This window comes from Medicago sativa, chromosome 1 (assembly GCF_051527215.1).
Source record: "Medicago sativa cultivar Bolivia chromosome 1, Bolivia_mono, whole genome shotgun sequence".
NCBI classification, from domain to species: domain Eukaryota; kingdom Viridiplantae; phylum Streptophyta; class Magnoliopsida; order Fabales; family Fabaceae; genus Medicago; species Medicago sativa.
The window spans coordinates 4,207,984-4,227,231 of record NC_140749.1 but is presented as its reverse complement, the minus strand read 5'-3'; the positions used below and the strand labels follow the sequence as shown (position 1 = coordinate 4,227,231).

Sequence of the window (19,248 nt, the reverse complement as noted above, 5' to 3'; positions counted from 1 at the left end):
ATTAATTATTTTCTTTTCATTGATATTGTGTTGTTGTTTTGGTTGTAGTTGTTGTTGTTATTATTATTGTTATTATCATTATCATTATCATTATTATTATTATTATTATTATTATTATTATTATTATCATCATCATCATTGAGTATTATTTTTATTATTAGGTAGTTTTTTTTTTGTATTTTTATTGAATATATATAGTATTTTTGGTATATAGTCACCATATTTTTGACATTAGAAAACAACAATTGCTCTAGTGAAATAACTAGTTCGATCCTTAACATATTAGTGATCGAATGGGGGATTCATAACAAGAAAATAACTTAAAAAGAACTTAAAAGTCAATGTGATGCTCGAGGAATTAATCTCCGCAATTGCGTGCAGAGGTTACCTAGTTAACATAAAAAAAAAAAAACATGTTATAAATCCATTGAAATCTGTGTTATAAATTCATTAAAATATGTGTTATAAATCTTGAGTATAAAAAATCTTTTAAAAAAAGTCTTTTAAAATCTCACAAAATCAATACAATCCTACAAAGTCTTTTAAAATCTTAAAGACTTTTTTCACCAAAATAATCTTTTAAAATCTCAATCCGATACACCTCCCTTGTTTGATGATGTTAAATGTTGTGACTAATTTATTTATCATTTAATCTTTTTCATTATTGTGTGTGTCTAAATAATTTTTAAAGTTTAACAACAGTGTACTTACTATGCAGAAGAAAACAGACACGAGTCACTCACAGCACATAACACAAGCACAAAAGAGTTGAGTCAAATTCAAGTTCGCGTGCAGTAGTTACTCATCGCACATTTCTTTCAATTTGTTCCCGCCATCCATTTTTCCACTAAAATCACAATGGAACCCATCGCAACTTCTTCTTACAAGGTATCACTACTTTCTTTCTTTCTTTCTTTCAATTTAGGGTTTCCATTTTCCATAATCATTCAATTACTTTTTAATTACTGTTAACTACTTAATCATCATTCGCGCTATTTGCAGATTATTTTGGGTTCTTCCTCTGTTGCTCGACGCAAGATTTTATCCGAAATGGGATACCAATTCACATTAATGGTACATTGCTTCTATCCTATTACTATCTACGAAATTCGTTCAGATTTCGTTTCGATTTTGGTTTTGATCTTTACTGTTTTGTTATAGACTGCAGATATTGATGAGAAGAGCATTCGGAAAGATACTCCAGAAGAGTTAGTCATGGCTCTAGCCGAAGCCAAGGTTTGGATTCCATCAAACTCAGTTAGAAAATGTTTATATGGATTTATAATGCTAAGTTGGTAGGTTCAAGTTCAACGCTCTAAAAGCTAGGGTTCATAGGTTTCTTATTCAATCTTGGTTTGGAACAAAATCAATCGATTACTTGATTTATAATGTTGTGAATGAAATATTTATCTAGGATTGAATTGGGAAATAATAAGAAGAAAAAGTATGTAAGTAATTATGTTTGGTGTCATAAACACTTTTTGGACCTTCCTCATAAATGTTAAATAGTCATGTAAGCACTTTTTAACAAAGTTGGATGAAAAAAAAGGGACCAATTTGTTACAAAAACAATTAACGGGCCAGCTTGTTCAGTTTTACTGACATAAAGGACCAATTTGAAACTAATAAATTTAAATGGACTAATTTGGTACAAAGGTTAAACTTAAAGGACCCTATGATGCATATGATATGGCCATTTGATTATGATTGATAGTTATTATAGAGTAAAAAAGTCATTTGGGTCCTTGAATATCGTCTTGTTTGGTTAAACAACGTATTTGTAGCTTATAGCGCAAACGTTTATCAGTGCTTATGTATAAACTATTTCTATAGCAAAAGATGAAATAAAGTTAAGTTGTTTTTGTATAAGCTGTTTTCATAAGCTATCTTGGAATGGATAAAAAAAACACTATCTTGTAGAACTTATGAAAATAAACTTATATCAGCACATAAACTTATGAAAAGTAGCGTAAAAGTTGTTTTCATAAGTTTTCCTAACAATCTCACAAAACTTATGTCAGCACATAAGCTCAAATAATTCATATGTCAATGTATACTCCTCAAATGTATCAAAGTAACAACAACATTCTCAAATTTGTCTTTTAACTAAACAATTTGGTCGGCATATGTGTTTTCTGTTAGTTAGTTTAGTCTTTGAATGTGACTTTCATTTGTTAGTTTGGTCCATAAAATTACTAACAAAAGACACACTCAATGATTTTTTTTTATTTTTTTTATTTTAAGTTTCATACATTTAGGGTCTATAATGACATCACCTCACACATCTACGGATCAAAATGAATGTTTACTCGTTTATTATATATAGAACTTTATTTTATGCTAACATTTCAATTATTAAACCACAGAACTGTGTAAGCCATTTTCTAATTGCAGAAGAACTTGTAAAGCAATCATAGTACTCGTGCTGTATGAGGTCATATAACATATATTTTTGTTGTAATTCTTCTATAGAGTACAGATAGTGTAAAAAGATGTGTTATTCCATTTGCTTTTGTACTTTCCCTGTCTTGTTTCTCAATGGAAGGGTGTGTTTATAGATTAACTGTCCCTCTAATTTTGGATGTGAATTGTGCGTCAGGCTGATGCCATTATATCCAAACTTCAAACTACGGGTAATCAAGAGAGGGTTGATGAACCAACACTTTTAATTGCTGCTGATACAGTATGTCATTGCGTTTCCTTTTCTTGGCATTTATGCCCCTTAGTTAAGTGTTGCTGGTCACTAGGTTGGTTGTCACAAGGGCCATTTACTAATTGAGGATATACAAGCGTTCATATTCTTTCAAGAGGATGTAGTGTGGTACTGTACTCCAGTTTGAACATTATAGATTTGGCTTCTTCAGCCATTTTTAAGAAAGAACAAAGAGGTTGATTCTTTGCAAAGTATAGACTATTGATCAAATGTTGTCTTGGTAACCTTGCTATAAACAATTCAGTTCTTATCTTCTACCTTCTCCTTTTTGGTTTTCATGCATATATCTGAGGGAACTGCCAAATATCAGGACAGGACAGTATACCTAAGTTGTCATCTTCCAAACACTTTGAATTTTTAATGAATACTGCATGACTTTATTGAGAATTGAATGTAAAAATGGAAGCCATACTCGTATAATCTAATACCTAGCCGCTCATTATAAAAACATTGAAGAGCAAGACCTACATAAGAAGTTCTCCGGTCTCAAGTTGCTCATAATTTTTCACTATTGCATTAGGGGTGTTGTCCTTTTTAATGCCCAAAACAGATCCTGGTGGTGTCATGTTATTATTTTATTCATGATTTATAAAATGATATTGTTCTTTTTTAGTGCTGCAGCTAATAATCTGATACTTACTTTCTCTGCTCCTAATTTTTTTGCTTAGGCAGAAGCCATCTTACAAAAGCTCCCTGTTGATGACTACTTAAAGGATGCCGAGCCAACTTTATTAATTACTTCTGACCAAGTATTCTTCATGTTCTTCTGATTTTTTTCTTTCTACTTTGCCATTTTACGTCCTCTTTTGCACAAGCAACAACATTTTTGAGAAAATTTTCTGTTAAAAGAAAAATCAGAAAAAATTTAGTAATGCTGCCACTGAAGTAGTCTTTGTTCACTTGCTTCCTAACACTCTCTTTTCCTCCCTCTTTCTCTTGCTTTTTGTGGGCTGTCAGTAGTGAAATTTTTTATTCATGGAGTCTAATTGTCTCGTGTTTTTTATTTTTTAATAACCTAAATATGTCCAGTGTTTAAACAAACTGATTCTTTGTGTTGTGGAGGCCTAGATGACTTCCATTCTTAATGCCTAAGCTCGCATGCTTGCGTGTTTGCTATCCTAATAAATAAATGGCCTTATGGTGACAACCAAGACTAGTTTGTGGCAGAAAATGTCAAATTTTTTTGTCAACATTTGCTTTTGGCTTACATTTATTTCCAAATGATTTTGAGGTGGTGGTCTATGAAGGTGTGATTAGGGAAAAGCCATCTGGCAAACAAGAAGCTCGCCAATTCTTGAAAGGTCTGCTTAATGTTTTATTTCAATCATTTATCATCTAAGTAATTTCCTCTCTCTTCTTCAGTGATTATGCTGTGAAGTGTGCGCTTCCAACCACCTCCTATATTCATATCTAATGGCTTTTTGCTCAATTTTAGATTATTCTGGAAAGCAAGCAGCAACTGTGGGATCTGTATTAGTTACTAATCTCAAAACAGGATTGAGAAAAGGAGACTCCGATCGTGTGGAGGTATTATTTGCTCCTACCTTGTTTATTCTTGGGTGATTATTATTGTTCAGTCTGTCTCTTATTTAGAAAATCTGATTTTTAAATATAAATAACATAATATTACTAATTTATAATTTTTTTTTATTTAACTGCTACTTTTACTATTATTCATAAAGATTCCCTACTCTTGTGATAAAATGGTGATGTTAGAATTGGTTCTAACTTTTTTTTTTTGAGATTAGAATTGGTTATAACTTTTGTTATTTCAATATAAATATATATCCATTTTCAAATAACTTGTTGCAAATGATCATATCCTTTGATGGGATGGAAGCTGACTTTTTACCTCTCATACTTGTCATCTACATGACATTTCGAATCAATGCATGAGGAGCTATGCTCTTCATCTCAATCCTTTCTTTGTGATAAATAGTTGCAAACAATGTGTACATGAACTATATCAAAAACTAAGAAGAAATGTTAAATTTATTTTTTGAGTGAATCCTAGTCTCTATTTGCACCAATTGGGTCCAGAGCAAGGATAGTTCAAAATTACATTAAATGGAAGAAAACCCAGGATTTACAAGAGACCTGGACTCTCCCCGGGCTGAATGGATACATAAATACCTGTTCTTTCACCTTACTCACCGCATATTTCCTTTCCGCCCCTAACTACTCTAACAACTGTCCAGTAGTTAGTTACTCTGTTACATTGACATCAAGGGTTTTAATTCGCTGTTGTTCCCCTTCTTACAGCGAGAGGGACTAATTCAAAGTTCAAATTGGGGACTTGTGGAACTTCAGTTTTTTTTGTTCTTGGCTTAGGGATATTCATGGGCCACATATAAATAATTGAAAACACGAAAATTTACAGGAATGATAAACACTCAAGACCTACAGAGAATGATAAACACTCACTCACACTTGCTCATTTCTCATGGACTTGGTTACTTCAACTATTGGCTAGATTCCCTTTATGTAGTGGAGGGGATGTGGCTTCTACCAAAAAGGATGATGGATGTAAAAAATTCACCTTTTAAATATTGTGAATATTAGTTTATCTCATCTTTTAAATAGTCTTTATTTAATGCTTTCGAAAATTTGAACTAGTACTGTCTAATTTAGGAATTTTCTGTTCAAATACACAGACATCTGTTGTGGAAATTGATTTCGTGTTGTGATGTTTTACAGATCCATTTCAATGAAATACCTGATGAAGTCATTGAGAAGCTGGTATGTGTTGTTTCAATTAATTGATTGTTTGATGGAAGTTTCCTGTACTGTGCTTTTAATACGAACTCTCTTTTTTAGTTGCTGAGTAAAGTACCTGAAATGTTTGTTATCCCTTTCTTCTTGTTTAGGTTGATGAGGGGACCACTCTCTATGTTGCTGGAGGGCTGATAATAGAGCATCCTTTAATATTTCCATATGTCAAAGAAGTGGTTAGTTGACTCATCTTTCGTACTCGGAAATGTTGGTACATCTTAATTATAGACACATAGGAAGCAGATTGCCTTGACCTCGCACTGCATTTCTCTGTGTAAACTCTGATAGTTTAGTGTGTTACATATGTTTTTGGTCCTTATTAAATTTTAATTGGAGTTTTAGTCCCTCATATTTTTAGTTGTTTACAAAAAGGGTCCTTAACATTAAAACTATGCTGACAGGGAACTTGCCATATAATTTAAGGAGTCAAGTTCCTAAACTCAGATTTGAGGACACGTCTTTTTTTCATCTTAGGACCCAATATGAGGTGTTTAAGCAATTAGTAGGGTGTCTAAGTATTATGAATATTCCTTTATTACTCAGACACCCTACTAATTACTTTAAGACCTAATATTGGGTCCTAACATATTGGCATTTTAATTGACTCATTTGCCACATGGATGCCACGTCAAATTTAATAGGGGCCAAAATTTAGGTTTAAATTTAGAGACCAAATAGATATTTAACCTTGATTTAGTTTTTGATGTTGTCATCCAATGTCTGGTATAATGAACGAATGAAATGGCAGTTTTCTGCTGTTCACCTCTTTAAATTATTAATTTTAAAATAATATTATACACTAAAATTTTGCTGGCCAGAGATGATGGTTGGAGCGAAAGCCTACAAAACTGATTTAGAAATCTATAGACCATGGCTAGTTTAGCTTGGGGTTTCTTTAGCACTCAAACTGAACCAAAGCTATTTTTCATATCTGATAATATGGGAAGCTTGCACTTTGCATGTTGATTATCCTCAAATCTTAGTGAAACTTTTGTGTTTTCCTAAACTAATATCAAGTCGTTGGTGTCAATATGCCGATGGCCTGCACAAGTTTAGTGCAAGTAATATTGTTAATTGCTTTTCTGCTAGGATAAGATTGCTCTTATTTTACTTCTTAGTTTCAAAAGACAGTAGATGATTTCTACGTGGTGGTATATTTACAGGTAGGCACAACTGATAGTGTGATGGGGCTTCCCAAAGATTTGACTGAGAAACTCTTAAAGGCAGTCTTGTAGTTTGCGCTATCGTGTTCGGCCTTGTGGGACTGCTAAGTAATATTGCTTAATTTGTGAGTCGTGACTTTTGCTTGCTCTCAAGATCTCTATTAATCTTGTCTCTTCTGGTAACAACAGTTAGGTTTCTGCTGGGATGTGCAGGCAGTTGTGTTATGTCTGGATTTTTTACTGTCCGTTCTGTTTAAGTTGATGTATAATGTATTTGTCTATATTTAACTATTAACATAATTGTGACTTATCTAAAATAAAATAAAAACATTATGTTGTATTGTGACTATTCATTGTTTCATTAGAAAGATAAAAAAAAAAAAAAAAATCACACGCTGGCATGTCGATCGTGGGAAATGTTTAAATTCAGATTATTATTTTTTTAGGCAAAATTTAGATTTTATTGTGAAGTACTCTCTTACCAAGTTTGATTATGAACGGTATTCACATAACATATTTTGATCATATTTTCCTATTAAGATATAAAGACAAATGATAGTATATAAGATGTTAGATTTTTTTCGATGAATATATTTGAAATATAAAAAAAAAATGGTAATAGATATTTAAAGATAAAGAAATGCTAACCAGTCCGAGACACGGGATAAAAAATCAAATATACTTAAATTACATTGGAAATTGTGTAGCCAGTGTTTTAAAAGTTTATTTTCAATTTAAAACTTTTATTTTTTTGCTTTCTTAACAAGTGTCCTAGAGGGACCGATTAACATACCCTTAAAGAGATCATTGTTTTGATAAATATTTTCGAAATATAAAAAAATATATAAATTTTTGCTAATAGATATTCAAAGAGAGAGAAATGATAACCAATGTCCGAGACACTGGATGATAAATCAAATATACTTGAATTACATTGGAAATTGTGCGATCAAGCTTTTAGAAGTCTAAAAAGTGTTTTTTTCAACTTAAAACTTTTTTTTTTCTTCGTTTTCTTAACTAGTGTCCTAGAGACACCGATTAACATACCCTTAAAGATATTAAAGATCGCTCTTTCGATGAATATTTTTGAAAAATATAAAATAAAATATAATTTTTGCCAATAGATATTTAAAGATAAAGAAAAGCTAACTGATATCTGAGACACTGGATAAGGAATCAAATATACTTGAATTACATTGAAAATTGTGCAGTCAATGTTTGAGAAGTCTAAAAAGTGTTTTTTTTCAACTTAAATTTTTTTTTTTTTTTTTTTGCTTTCTTAACCAGACCAATTAACATACCCTTAAGGGCATTAAAGATCAAAATTATTCATTGTGTATAAAATATGAAATCTGAAATTCTATGTATTATTTGAGTATTTGCAAAATGAATCTGTTATAATGAAGGAGAAAATCTTGTTAACCTTCTATTAAAATAGACTTCAAAAAGATGATGTGCTTCTTAGATCAAATATAATTAAAAACAAAAGATTTCAATTATTTGTAAAAGGAAATGCCTATGGAATTACGTATACTAAAGCCTTCAATATACACGTGTTTTCAATATAGAAAGTAAAATACTGGTTGTGTTTGTTCTAGGATCATGTAGCTTTGCCCTTTTTAATAGTTGTTTGTGTTCAGTTGTCAATGAGACAGGAATTGGTTGTGAAGAATGAAAAGAAAAAATTAAGTTCATCAGACAGTTATTGTATCTACACAATTTCACTAATAAAATCCGAGCAACTTCAATGACTCTGAAATCAAAACTAGTAATATGCACAGAGATTATTAGAGACACACTATCAAATAACTTTTCATAGTTTACCAAGTTTCAACATTAAACCAAGAATATTTAAGTGACTATGAAATAACTACTAATAAAAGTTCCTTCACATAAAGAGAATGTGCAATACATTGAAGCTGGATCCTGCAAACAAACAAAACAAAACAAAACAAAAAATGCACATCAACAACCAAATGATGAAACAGAATTAGAAACAGCAAGAATAAACATCACGAAGTAATTCCAGATAACTAAAAACTAGTACAAATATAACAGCAAGAGAATCATGTAATTTGATTGCAAGAAATGTCTTTCGAAAGAATATTTAGGATAAGTTTAGATAAGTCCTAGTGTGTTGCTTATTCTAACTTTTGCACAACTATCCATACATGTAAAACAAAACAAAGCACAAAATATAGTACCTTTTACCAATAGGATCAATCAATCAAGAGGCAAAGTGGATTCAAATTAGGAACCCAAAACATACCAAAAATCAATTTTTAAGTCTTCAAAATCATTTTCGCCTAGCACAATACGATTGTAAACAGTCTTCAAATCAAATCATGCCTCATCAATCATCATTTCTAGTGCCTAAGCATCCTACTCCTTTAACTTGCTCTCTTCCTCTTGAAATCCAAAAAATGTCTGGATATAAGTCTTGTTTTGATTTTTTAATCTATCAGCAATGACCTGACATAAGTAATTTTGTAGCTCACAGAAGCCGATGTGATAAAACGCTATGACAAGTTCTTTGAGTTGCTCATCGGTAAAACCCTCCGCGTAGATCTCCTGATTGGCTTGGAGTTCTTTTAAGAGCTTAATGGCAGTCTTCAGGGCATCGCTTCCCACATTGGAAAGTTTCAATTCTGTTTCGGATGCTGCAAGGCCATACTTTGTCAGAATCTGCAGCGCGAAGACTCGTTCAACATTGTGAGCAACTCCATCATTTGTTTCGATAACAATATCGCCATCAGCTGAACTTTCACAGTTTTCGGTCGCTGAGATAATTTCCTGAGTTTTCGGAGCAAATCAGAACAAAATTATCAAAAATCTACCAAATTGTGAACGAGAAAATAAAAGATAAACATCCTAAACTCTGCATATATATATATATATATATATATATATATATATATATATATATATATATATATATATATATATATATATATATATATATATATATAGGGTCAGATCAAATGACACCATGATGTCAAAATTAGTTTGACACCAAATCTTATCCATTCATTTCATTTAATCCAAAGGCTTAAAACTATCACCAAATTAATTAACATACACCAAATACTCTCTATCACCCAATTAAGAAACATATCTAACATCATTAATTCATAATCAAACAATCCCTTCTTGTTTTTGGTAGATTCAAACCCTTTTTATTTTCCCCTAATTTTTTTCTTTTGGCTATAAGCACAAACTCAAACTTTATAATTTTTATAAAATCATGATAAATCTTAATTCACTTAAACATGAGACACGATGAGTCCTCTAAAAAAAAAATTAGACCTATGAGTGACAAAATAATCTAATTAGCATGAACAATTCAAGAATCATTAGTCGAGCTTGTTGGTTTTTTTTTAATACAATTTAATTAATTATTAAAAAAATATGAGTATATGAGATAAAGACAAAGAAATATTATTGATGATGATGACGATTCAAACAACCATATGTATATGAGTTCTACCATTCATTTTATAAAAAAGTTTAGAAAAGAAGTTTGAGTATGATTATAGAAATCAGAGAAAATTTATAAATTTGGGGAAATAAAAAAGAGGAATAAAAAAATTTGGGGAAATAAAAATGGAATGTTTGATTATAAATTAATGATGATAGATATGTTTCTTAATTAGGTGATAGAGAGTATTTGGTGTATATTAATTAATTTGGTGATAGTTTTAAGCCTTTGGATTAAATAAAATGAATGAATGAGATTTGGTGTCAAACTAATTTTGACACCATGGTGTCATTTGATCCTGACCCATATATATATATATATATATATATATATATATATATGGGTTATGATAGAAGACACCTTTTATGAAGGTGTCTTTTATCAAGTTACTCTATGGGCATTTACGAAAAGACACCAACTTACTTTTATGAAGGTGTCTTTTAGCAAAGTTATAACTAAAAAGTGAAAATCACACCTTAAGGTGTGACTTGTTAAAAGACACCACCAAAGGGTGGCTTGTAACAAAACCCTATATATATATATATATATATATATATATATATATATATATAAGTCGGAGCTAACTAGAATTAAATTATCAAAAATCTAAAAAGCACAAAAATAGTGTATCAAAAGCTAACATATAGTGACCATCCATTCATAAATATCACTGTAGTATAACATCTTTGACAAACTCACCAAGACAGTAACTAAGTCCACACATATATTAAAAAAATGTAATTAATTTTGTATTAAAAAGACATTACATATATTAAAAAGGTAATGCATACTCTTAGTTTTTCTTTTTAATACAAAATTAATTACATTTTTTTAATATATGCCTTATAATAAAATGCAGATGGAGTACGTAAGTTGATAAATGATGCATTAACTTTCTTCAAAAATAAATGTGATGTCATCAACTGTGCAAAGCATATTTGAATCTATCGAAAATCCTAGTATAAATTACGGCATTGTGTGTTCTAACTCTAAGTATAAATAAATTAATGTTCCTAAGTAACACACCAACACCAAAAAATTAGTGCTCCCAATTGAAATACATGAACTATCCTTGGATTTAATTTGTCTTTCATATATTTTATTTATGACTGAATTTACTATAGCTTTCATCAGTCTTTCAATCTCAATCAAATATTAAAAAAAAAATAGTAGAAATAATTAAAGGAAAGGTTACATGATAGCGTAAGAACTCATCCTTCTCAGCAGGACATTGTTGTACTCTCTTAGATTTGAACACAGAAACCTTTGCGACACCTAATATTAAGTGGTGGATTTTTTGGACAATCTTTATCCGTTTGACAACGACGACTAAAATAAAAAGATTTAGAATCATATACTATCATGATAAGAAATATAGAGAGAAATAAAATCAGAACATAAACAAACTTAAGAGTTTCTGCCATATTTTTTCCTTTTTGCATCTAAAAATCTGAATGTATAATCTTTTTTATAGTCTATAAAATTCATGCTCTCATAAAAATGATTAAATAATTTAATCATTTATGAAATTTTAAAAGTCCTTCATAAAATTAAAATCATTTCTAAATGCCTCTTAAGTATATTAGCGAGCTATGCTTGTCCCTTTAGCACACTAAAAAAGCAGGTCATTTAATAAATTTGGTAATCATAATAATTGAATATTATTTAACTAACTTCTCATCACTTTTTTCTTAAAAATAGTCAAATTTTATTACCTTTTTAACCTTTTGTGACGGTAAAGAGAAGAAAAAAGAACTGAATCGTGACAAAGTTATCTACGGATTTGTTTTTGACAAAAACAAAACAATATTTAATTAAAATTGACATAGTGTATCATTCAATTTAAGTACCGAATTTACGTTTTGTGGTACCAAAATCGTGTCAACTCGGAGGTAAACTCGATTTCTGGTAAAATCAGAATGTTTGACGAGTTTGACTCGAGTTAACTTGGTCAAACTCGGTAAACTTGGGTAAAATCGGGTAAACTCGAGTAAAATCAGAATTAAGTCTAATTTTTTTTGGATGGTTTTATTAACAACTTTAGGAACTTGTGAAACTTGCCTTTTTGGATGTTTAAGACTTAAGAGACTTATGATTTTGCAAGTTTGATGTTTAGTTGAACAAAATGCTTTATTATGGTGGTTGAAAACCTTTATGATTTAGTCATATTTTGCACTATTGAACTATTTCACTACTACAAAATACCCCCTTTAATAGCACTTATTTTGGCTCTTAATAGCGCTTATCAAGCGCTAAGAAAGCCTCCGCTATAAAAGGTCAGGAGCCTATAATAGCGCTTTCCAAACGCTATTAAATAGAACGTTTCAATAGCGCTTTCTGATAAGCGCTAATAAAGCCTCATTGTAGGTGCTGTTTTTAACTAATGTTTCTTAGCGCTTTTAGAAAAGCGCTAATATAGCTTTATTTTTGTGCTATTTTTAACTGATGTTTCTTAGCGTTTTACATAAAGCGCTAATAAAAGTCCCTATTTTTATTTTATTTTTTAAAATGAAATCTCCAGCCAAAAGCATTATAATAAAATGCTGATCATACAATACAACAAGATAATGATTAGAAACACTAGTAATCCATTAATCCATTGATATAAATAAACACTAGTAATTTGTTGATCAGAAACTTATTTACAATTGTCATAAATATTAATCAATCCTAAATGACATATAATGTACACTTGCATAAAAATGAAAGTTCGTGCACAATACATATATATGAAATAAAAGCAGCCACAACCACAAAAAAAAAAAAACACCAAACATTGAGAGGACTCGTGACAAGCGATCCAAATTACTCAATATATCTACCTCGAGCATATTCTCCTGTGTCGTATGGAATGAAAAATTAATCAAGTATCATTCAATTTCCAGCATAGCCAACAGTTTAAAATAACTCAAAGGATTTTAAAGTGCATATAAAATCCACTTAAAATCAAAAGAATCTCAGTTGACAAACAATACAATACAATACAATACAATACAATACAATCCACTCAAAGGGTTTCAATTGATTTGAAGGAGAGTTCGAAGATATAGAGATGGGTACAAAGAGTTCGACGGTTCGAAGAGGCAATGAAGGGTTATAGGTAGAGATAGAGATGAAGAAATCATGAAGGGTTCAATTGATGGGCTAGACGGAGAGACGATGATGAGATGGGTCGTAAGTTTGACGGAGGTGGGTGAGGAGGAGGTAGGTTCGACGGTGGTTGGTTCAAAATCCAGATAAGGTTCGGCGGTCTTTCTGGCCTCTGGGTGAGTGGTTGTGACTAGTGAATGAGAGGTGGTAGAGAGTGAGTTCGATACTGGTGGTGAGAGAAGAGTTTGAAAGAGAAAACGGTGGTGGTGAGTGAAAGAGTTTAGTGAGAGAGAAGTGTTTTTGTGACTAAGTGGGTTTTTGGTGAGAGAAGAGTTTTTTTTTCTGCTAGAATAAAAAGTGTCAGTTTTTTTATTTTATTTTATTATTATAGCTTAGAATAGCGTTTTGGGGAAATCGCTAACTTAGGGGTTGCTAAATAATAGCATTCCCCATAAAGCGCTATTGAACCGAACACAAATATTAGCGTTTGCTTAGAAACGCTATCTAACGCATGTTTTGAGCAGCCTATTATAGCACTCATACAAAAGCGCTATAATACATCTTTGTGTTGCCTTTTTAATAGCATTTTATCAAAAGCGCTATTAAAATTGCGCTATAAAAGGCCAAAATTGTAGTAGTGTTTACAATATTATATTAGTTTACATATGTCATGTAACTAATAAATTTTATTTAATTTTAATTTTAGGTAAACTCGTACGAGTTCTCGAGTCGGGTTTACGAGTCGAGTTTATCTAGGCAAAACGAGTTGAGATAAACTCTCGAGTTGTAAAACGTTGACTAGCTTATATAAACATCTAACTTAAAGGACCGTGTATGGTATTTGGCAAAAAATAAAATATCAAATTTTGAGCAGTATGGGAAAATTATCCACAACAAACCTGCCACGATAGGATTTTATATTTTGCTTGCATGACATGTCTCGGTAAACGCATTCTAATTTTAGGTTATGTTGCGGTCACTAGTAGCGCATTCAGGGATCTAAATCCTTTAAAATGACTAAAGGGTAAAATGAAAAAAACAAAAATGAAGGGTTGTTATTTTAACAAACTCGTAATTTGTTAGAATTTATCTATAATATCTATCTTTGATTTATCACTCTCAAAAGGGACTTAAGGTTTTTTTAGCTTTTAAATATAAATATACAAATAATGAAATTAATATGCTTATTATTTATGTGATCCTCTTGTGCCACTTGAAATGCCTTGAACTGAAACCATTACTACTCTAATTGAAATTTATAATAACAACACTCTTCCATGAACCATAACAAAAAAAGTAAGATATGTAATAACTATACTTATTTGGTTTTCATATTTAACAAGCCAAAAGAACATAAAAAAGAATTGAATCAATGAGGAAAATTTTTCAAGGTGCATTCAAGAGCAAGCACTAGTTGAAGTGCTGCTAAAAAGGAAACTTCATCTGAAAAATTGTTGGATTTCTTCAAGAGTTTTTCCCTTTGTTTCAGGGACCCAAATAGCAACAAATCCTACTGTGAAAGCACATACAACTGTATATATAGTGAAGGTTCCTGATAAGAACAAAGGAAGCTTCTGGTTAGCAACAAATAACAAAGATATTTAGAGAAAAGTAACTCAGAAAATGCACACTAACCTCCAGAACTCCAATCCAAGAGCAAATTTGCTGTCAATGTAATCAACCACGAAAAGAACCAATTGGCAAGTGTTGCAAAACTTCCGGCAAGGCCTTTGATGTTAATCGGAAGAATCTGTTTTGCAATATATTCAACTCATCAACTGTCATACTTGAAACACAAGCTATCTATGCTCCAATTGAGAAGCTTTTGAGTTTAATAACCGGACACCGACATTATAAACAAATCTAAATTTTATACAGATGTCCGATTACACTTCAATATCTTGGCACATTATAATATACAAGAGGGGTTCTTAAAAAATATACTGTCATGCATAATATTATCGAAGCATATACGGTACCTCAGACATTATAATCCATGGCATAGCTCCCATTCCCAAAGAGAATGCAATAACCATGACCTGAAAGAAATTGGAAGTTTATAATTATTAGATATATGTTTCCTACCAAAAATATCATTTGTATAATGAATTTGCATTTGTATATGTACATACCACAACTCCGGCCACCGATAAGAGGCTCAATATCCCGTATAAAGAAGAATCTGCTGATATATAATAATCCTGAGAACAAATTCAACACAATATATTATCATGCATCTAAAAAACCAAAAACCTAAAGAAGAATTTGCTGATATATAATCCCGTGATACCTTCAAGTAGAACGAGATTGACACGACCAAAAGACTTAAAGTCATGGCTGATGAAGAAACCTGCAATAGAAGATTTTGATTATTTTCTTCCGAACAAATAGTAATGTGAAATTAAATATGATAGAAAAAGTTAAGACTCACAATAAGTAGGAGCCGGCGACCGGATTTGTCTGCCAACCACAAAGTTAAAGTGGTGGCAAGAACCTGAACAGCACCAACTCCAAATGTAGCTACGTCACTCGAACTAATTCCTGTTTCATAAGTAATGAATTTATAAGAATAAATCATAATTGGTCCTATATTTCAGATAGTTAAAGTTATAATACCTTGCAATATTGTTGGTTTCATCAATCTGTTTTTAGTAAATTTTGATTTATCTTATTTTCTAATTCTAACACATGGTTTATGACAGAATATAAATTGTATATTGAGTTCCTATAAACTTCTTAGCAAGCCCTTTTGGAATAAGAAACATTAGAAGTTAATGACTATTGAGTTTCTTAATCAATAGCTTGTAGTACAAGTTTTAATTTGCTTATGAATCTAAACTTTTTCAGAAGCTCTCTCATTTAGTTTCTTCATAAAAAATTTATAAGCTTATAAGGACTTTTCTGAGTGTAGAACCTAAAAGTGATTTTAATTGAGAAGCTCTCACTAGAAGCTTATTCAAATCAATGAATATTTATAAGGACTTTTCTCTAATATTGCTCCTATCACATAACTTGAGAATAGTTATAACAAATTAGTATAACATACCAGCATTTTGAAAGATGGTACTGGAATAAAAAAGAACACCATTTATCCCAGAAAGCTGTTGCAAAACAAGCAGGCCAATTCCGATCTACCGAGTATATAAGTCCAAGTTAGTTAAGCTAGTTAGGCTCTTATGGTCATTGTTATAAAATCCTACTTTATATTGCATATGGATTGAGTCTAATGCTTCTATAAAAGTAATATACCATTAAAGGAAGCCAATATCTTCTTTGCTTGAGTTCTGAAAATCGAACGGTAGTTCTTCTATTTGACGATGCAACAGCAGTCTGAATGAAATACACATTAAATGGTAACAAAAATTTAGACATTGTATAAAATAAAATAAAAATAGACATTAATTATGAAATATGACTATATCAGGGGACATGCAATTAAAAAATGAATGTTAATTATCACCTTAATTTCATTAACTTCAACGGATATATCAGTTTCGAAACCTCTGAGCACTTGCAAGGAATTTTCAAATTCTTCTGTCATGCCCATTTTTGCCTGTATTCATAAAATGAAGTTAACTTTTTTTCACATTACATTAAGTATTCAATAACAATTGAGAATACTGATAAACAAAGCTTACTAGCCATCTTGGAGACTCAGGAATGAAGAATAAACCAGGTATTAATAATGTGCAGGGTATAATTCCTGCAAGAGTAGGACATAAAGTTGCTTAGTGCAACTTTTCTCACATATCATTGAAGTCAACCTTATGTAGTAATGCTGAAATAACATAATGAAATCTTATTGTATAGTTTTATAGGCTATTACCTAAAATTGCAAGGAATCTCCATTGAACAAAAAGTCCTAGCAAATAAGCCAGCATAATTCCAAGGGTGACAGAAAGCTATGCAGAAAACAAAAATTTAAAATAAAGCTCACTAATCTAAGAAGTGGTAATTTATTAAAATGTAGCATCGAAATAGTAATATAAATATAATTGATGGTATTTACCAACCTGGTTAACTGAAACCAGACTTCCCCTCAAGTTTTGAGGTGATATTTCGGCTATATACACGGGAACCTATATGAATTAATTTGAAAACTCAATTATTGTCTTCTCATATAATTTGATCACACACTAGCAAAAGTGAAAACAATTGGAAATTACCGTGTAAGATATTATTCCGACGCCAAATCCTTCCAACAACCTTCCCATATAGAGAAAAGAAGAATCCTGAAAATGCAAAATATGTTATGTTATTAATTGAAGTAACACTAATAATCATTTTACGACCATCGTCGCAAGGGATTTCAACTCGGTCCCTTGAGGTTACAAGGTCAAACTCTTACCACTGAGTTGAGTTGACATCTCGTGTAAAGATGCAAAACATATTAAGAAGACCAAACTCGGGAAAACAAGAACTTAAGTAAATTGAGCAAAAATCAAAATGATCCAAACTCACATTTGCAAATGAAATCATCAACCAACCAATAATATTTGGAATGGATGCAATCATCAAAGACTGCAATTTTAGATACAATGAATTTTGTAATTAGTCTTGGCCATCAAAATATGAAGTCATTTATATACAATGTAATGTAATGCAAGAAAAGAAGAAAACGGGTTACCCCTTTGCGCCCCATATACTCAGCAATTTGACCACTAGCTATTGCTCCAACCATAGCACCCACATTGGACAAAGAACCAAACAAAGAGAACTAACCAATAAAACATAATAATAAAAACAAATGAGGCTATGGAAAAAAATATTGAAAATAAAGGAAATGGAATCATATCAACTAGACATGTAATTGTGAGAACATTAGTTCAATTAATTTATATAATGTAAAATTTAGTGTAAAAATTCCAATCCAATGTTAAATCTACTTTTGGTCGTATAAAGTCAAACCTTGTGTAAAATTTTCAAACCAATATGTATAGTCAAAAACAATATTAGGTGATAACATCCAAAACATATGTAATTTTAATAAAATCATCTTTGACAATGTCAACAAAATCATTTGTGATGGTTAAACTAACTCATCACTTTTCTCATTTATGACCATCATATATAATTGTCATACCTCAGAAACTGAGAGGCCAAGATCAGTGATGATAGCTGATTGTGTAGGTGATGTATATCCTGCCTGCAATAAATGATCATAATTCATACATACATACATACATACATACATATAATAATGAAAACAAGATATATTAGATTCTTACTGTAAAACCAAACTGAATAGGGCCTAAAGCAACAATGAGAACACAAGCAATGACAGAGATGGAAGAGTCACGAATGGCTTTAGTTGACCCAAACAAACTTGATTGTCTTCTTTCATTGATTTTGAACCAACTTCCTGTGTGTAGAAATGGCTTCTTAAGATCCCTTCCTTCTTCATTCTCTTGCCTCAAACTACTCATGCTTGATTCCTAGCTACCTTAGAATTTTCTTCTATCTATGATAGCTTGTTAACACAAATTATGAAGACAACCAGAGAGAGAGAGGGAGAGGGAGAGAGAAAGTGTGTGACATGTAATATCATACGATATGCTTATTATATGGTTTGGTCTTAATGTTTTAATAATAATATTCAAAAAAAGCACGTCTTATTGGATATATTACAGCTATTGCTTATAAGAAAAGTACAAAAAAATATTAATACAATTTGTATAAATATATATACTTAGATATGCTTACTTGATCAAAAAAAGATATGCTTACTTAACGTGGCTACACATATCATATTTGTTCATCGTTATCCATTTTCTGATTATTCATAGAGCAATTTCCTTAAATGAATACACTTATAAATAGACATAGATATTACAAGTAAAAAGAAGTCAGCATGTATTAAAGTTTTCTTTTTTTACTTAGAACTTAATTTTTATTCAACTTATGTATAAAAATATTTTACACAATGATTTGTTGTTGTTATTTTCAATATTACTCCCTCTGTCCTACTTAATAAAAAAGTGTTAAAAGAAAGAAATATGTAATATATTAAGAATATTTAGTATTAGGTTTTT

At 30.9% G+C, this 19,248-nt stretch overlaps 2 protein-coding genes and 1 long non-coding RNA gene across 6 annotated transcripts; 1 reads left to right on the top strand and 2 right to left on the bottom strand.

Moving 5' to 3' along the window:
• Window positions 1-750: 750 nt before the first annotated feature.
• LOC146951867 (Maf-like protein) lies at window positions 751-6,997 on the top strand. Of its 3 annotated transcripts, XM_085755995.1 has the most exons (10): window positions 751-888; window positions 1,003-1,074; window positions 1,162-1,236; window positions 2,600-2,683; window positions 3,382-3,462; window positions 3,945-4,014; window positions 4,149-4,240; window positions 5,411-5,452; window positions 5,581-5,661; window positions 6,649-6,997. In XM_085755995.1, the coding sequence occupies exons 1-10, from the start codon at window positions 859-861 to the stop codon at window positions 6,718-6,720; spliced, it is 699 nt and encodes a 232-aa protein (XP_085612121.1). In that variant the 5' UTR covers window positions 751-858; the 3' UTR covers window positions 6,721-6,997. The 3 variants fall into 3 exon arrangements, with proteins under 3 accessions (XP_085612121.1, XP_085612137.1, XP_085612127.1); XM_085756011.1 differs by lacking the exon at window positions 2,600-2,683; XM_085756001.1 differs by lacking the exon at window positions 3,382-3,462.
• Window positions 6,998-8,320: 1,323 nt separating this feature from the next.
• LOC146951866 (uncharacterized) lies at window positions 8,321-11,971 on the bottom strand. 2 transcript variants are annotated; one of them, XR_015032567.1, is made up of 3 exons: window positions 11,322-11,971; window positions 8,998-9,441; window positions 8,321-8,574 (listed from the first exon to the last, which is right to left on the bottom strand). It is a non-coding gene; the product is annotated as an uncharacterized LOC146951866 (long non-coding RNA). The 2 variants fall into 2 exon arrangements; XR_015032566.1 differs by having other exon boundaries at window positions 8,918-9,441; window positions 11,322-11,651.
• A 2,523-nt stretch (window positions 11,972-14,494) lies between these two features.
• On the bottom strand, window positions 14,495-18,754 carry LOC146951865 (sugar transporter ERD6-like 6). The gene is made up of 17 exons (XM_085755988.1): window positions 18,445-18,754; window positions 18,300-18,362; window positions 17,844-17,933; window positions 17,678-17,737; window positions 17,383-17,448; window positions 17,230-17,295; window positions 17,043-17,118; window positions 16,855-16,919; window positions 16,677-16,769; window positions 16,466-16,546; window positions 16,263-16,347; window positions 15,648-15,757; window positions 15,507-15,566; window positions 15,349-15,417; window positions 15,196-15,255; window positions 14,852-14,966; window positions 14,495-14,768 (listed from the first exon to the last, which is right to left on the bottom strand). The coding sequence occupies exons 1-17, from the start codon at window positions 18,640-18,642 to the stop codon at window positions 14,656-14,658; spliced, it is 1,470 nt and encodes a 489-aa protein (XP_085612114.1). The 5' UTR covers window positions 18,643-18,754; the 3' UTR covers window positions 14,495-14,655.
• Between the last annotated feature and the right edge of the window lie 494 nt (window positions 18,755-19,248).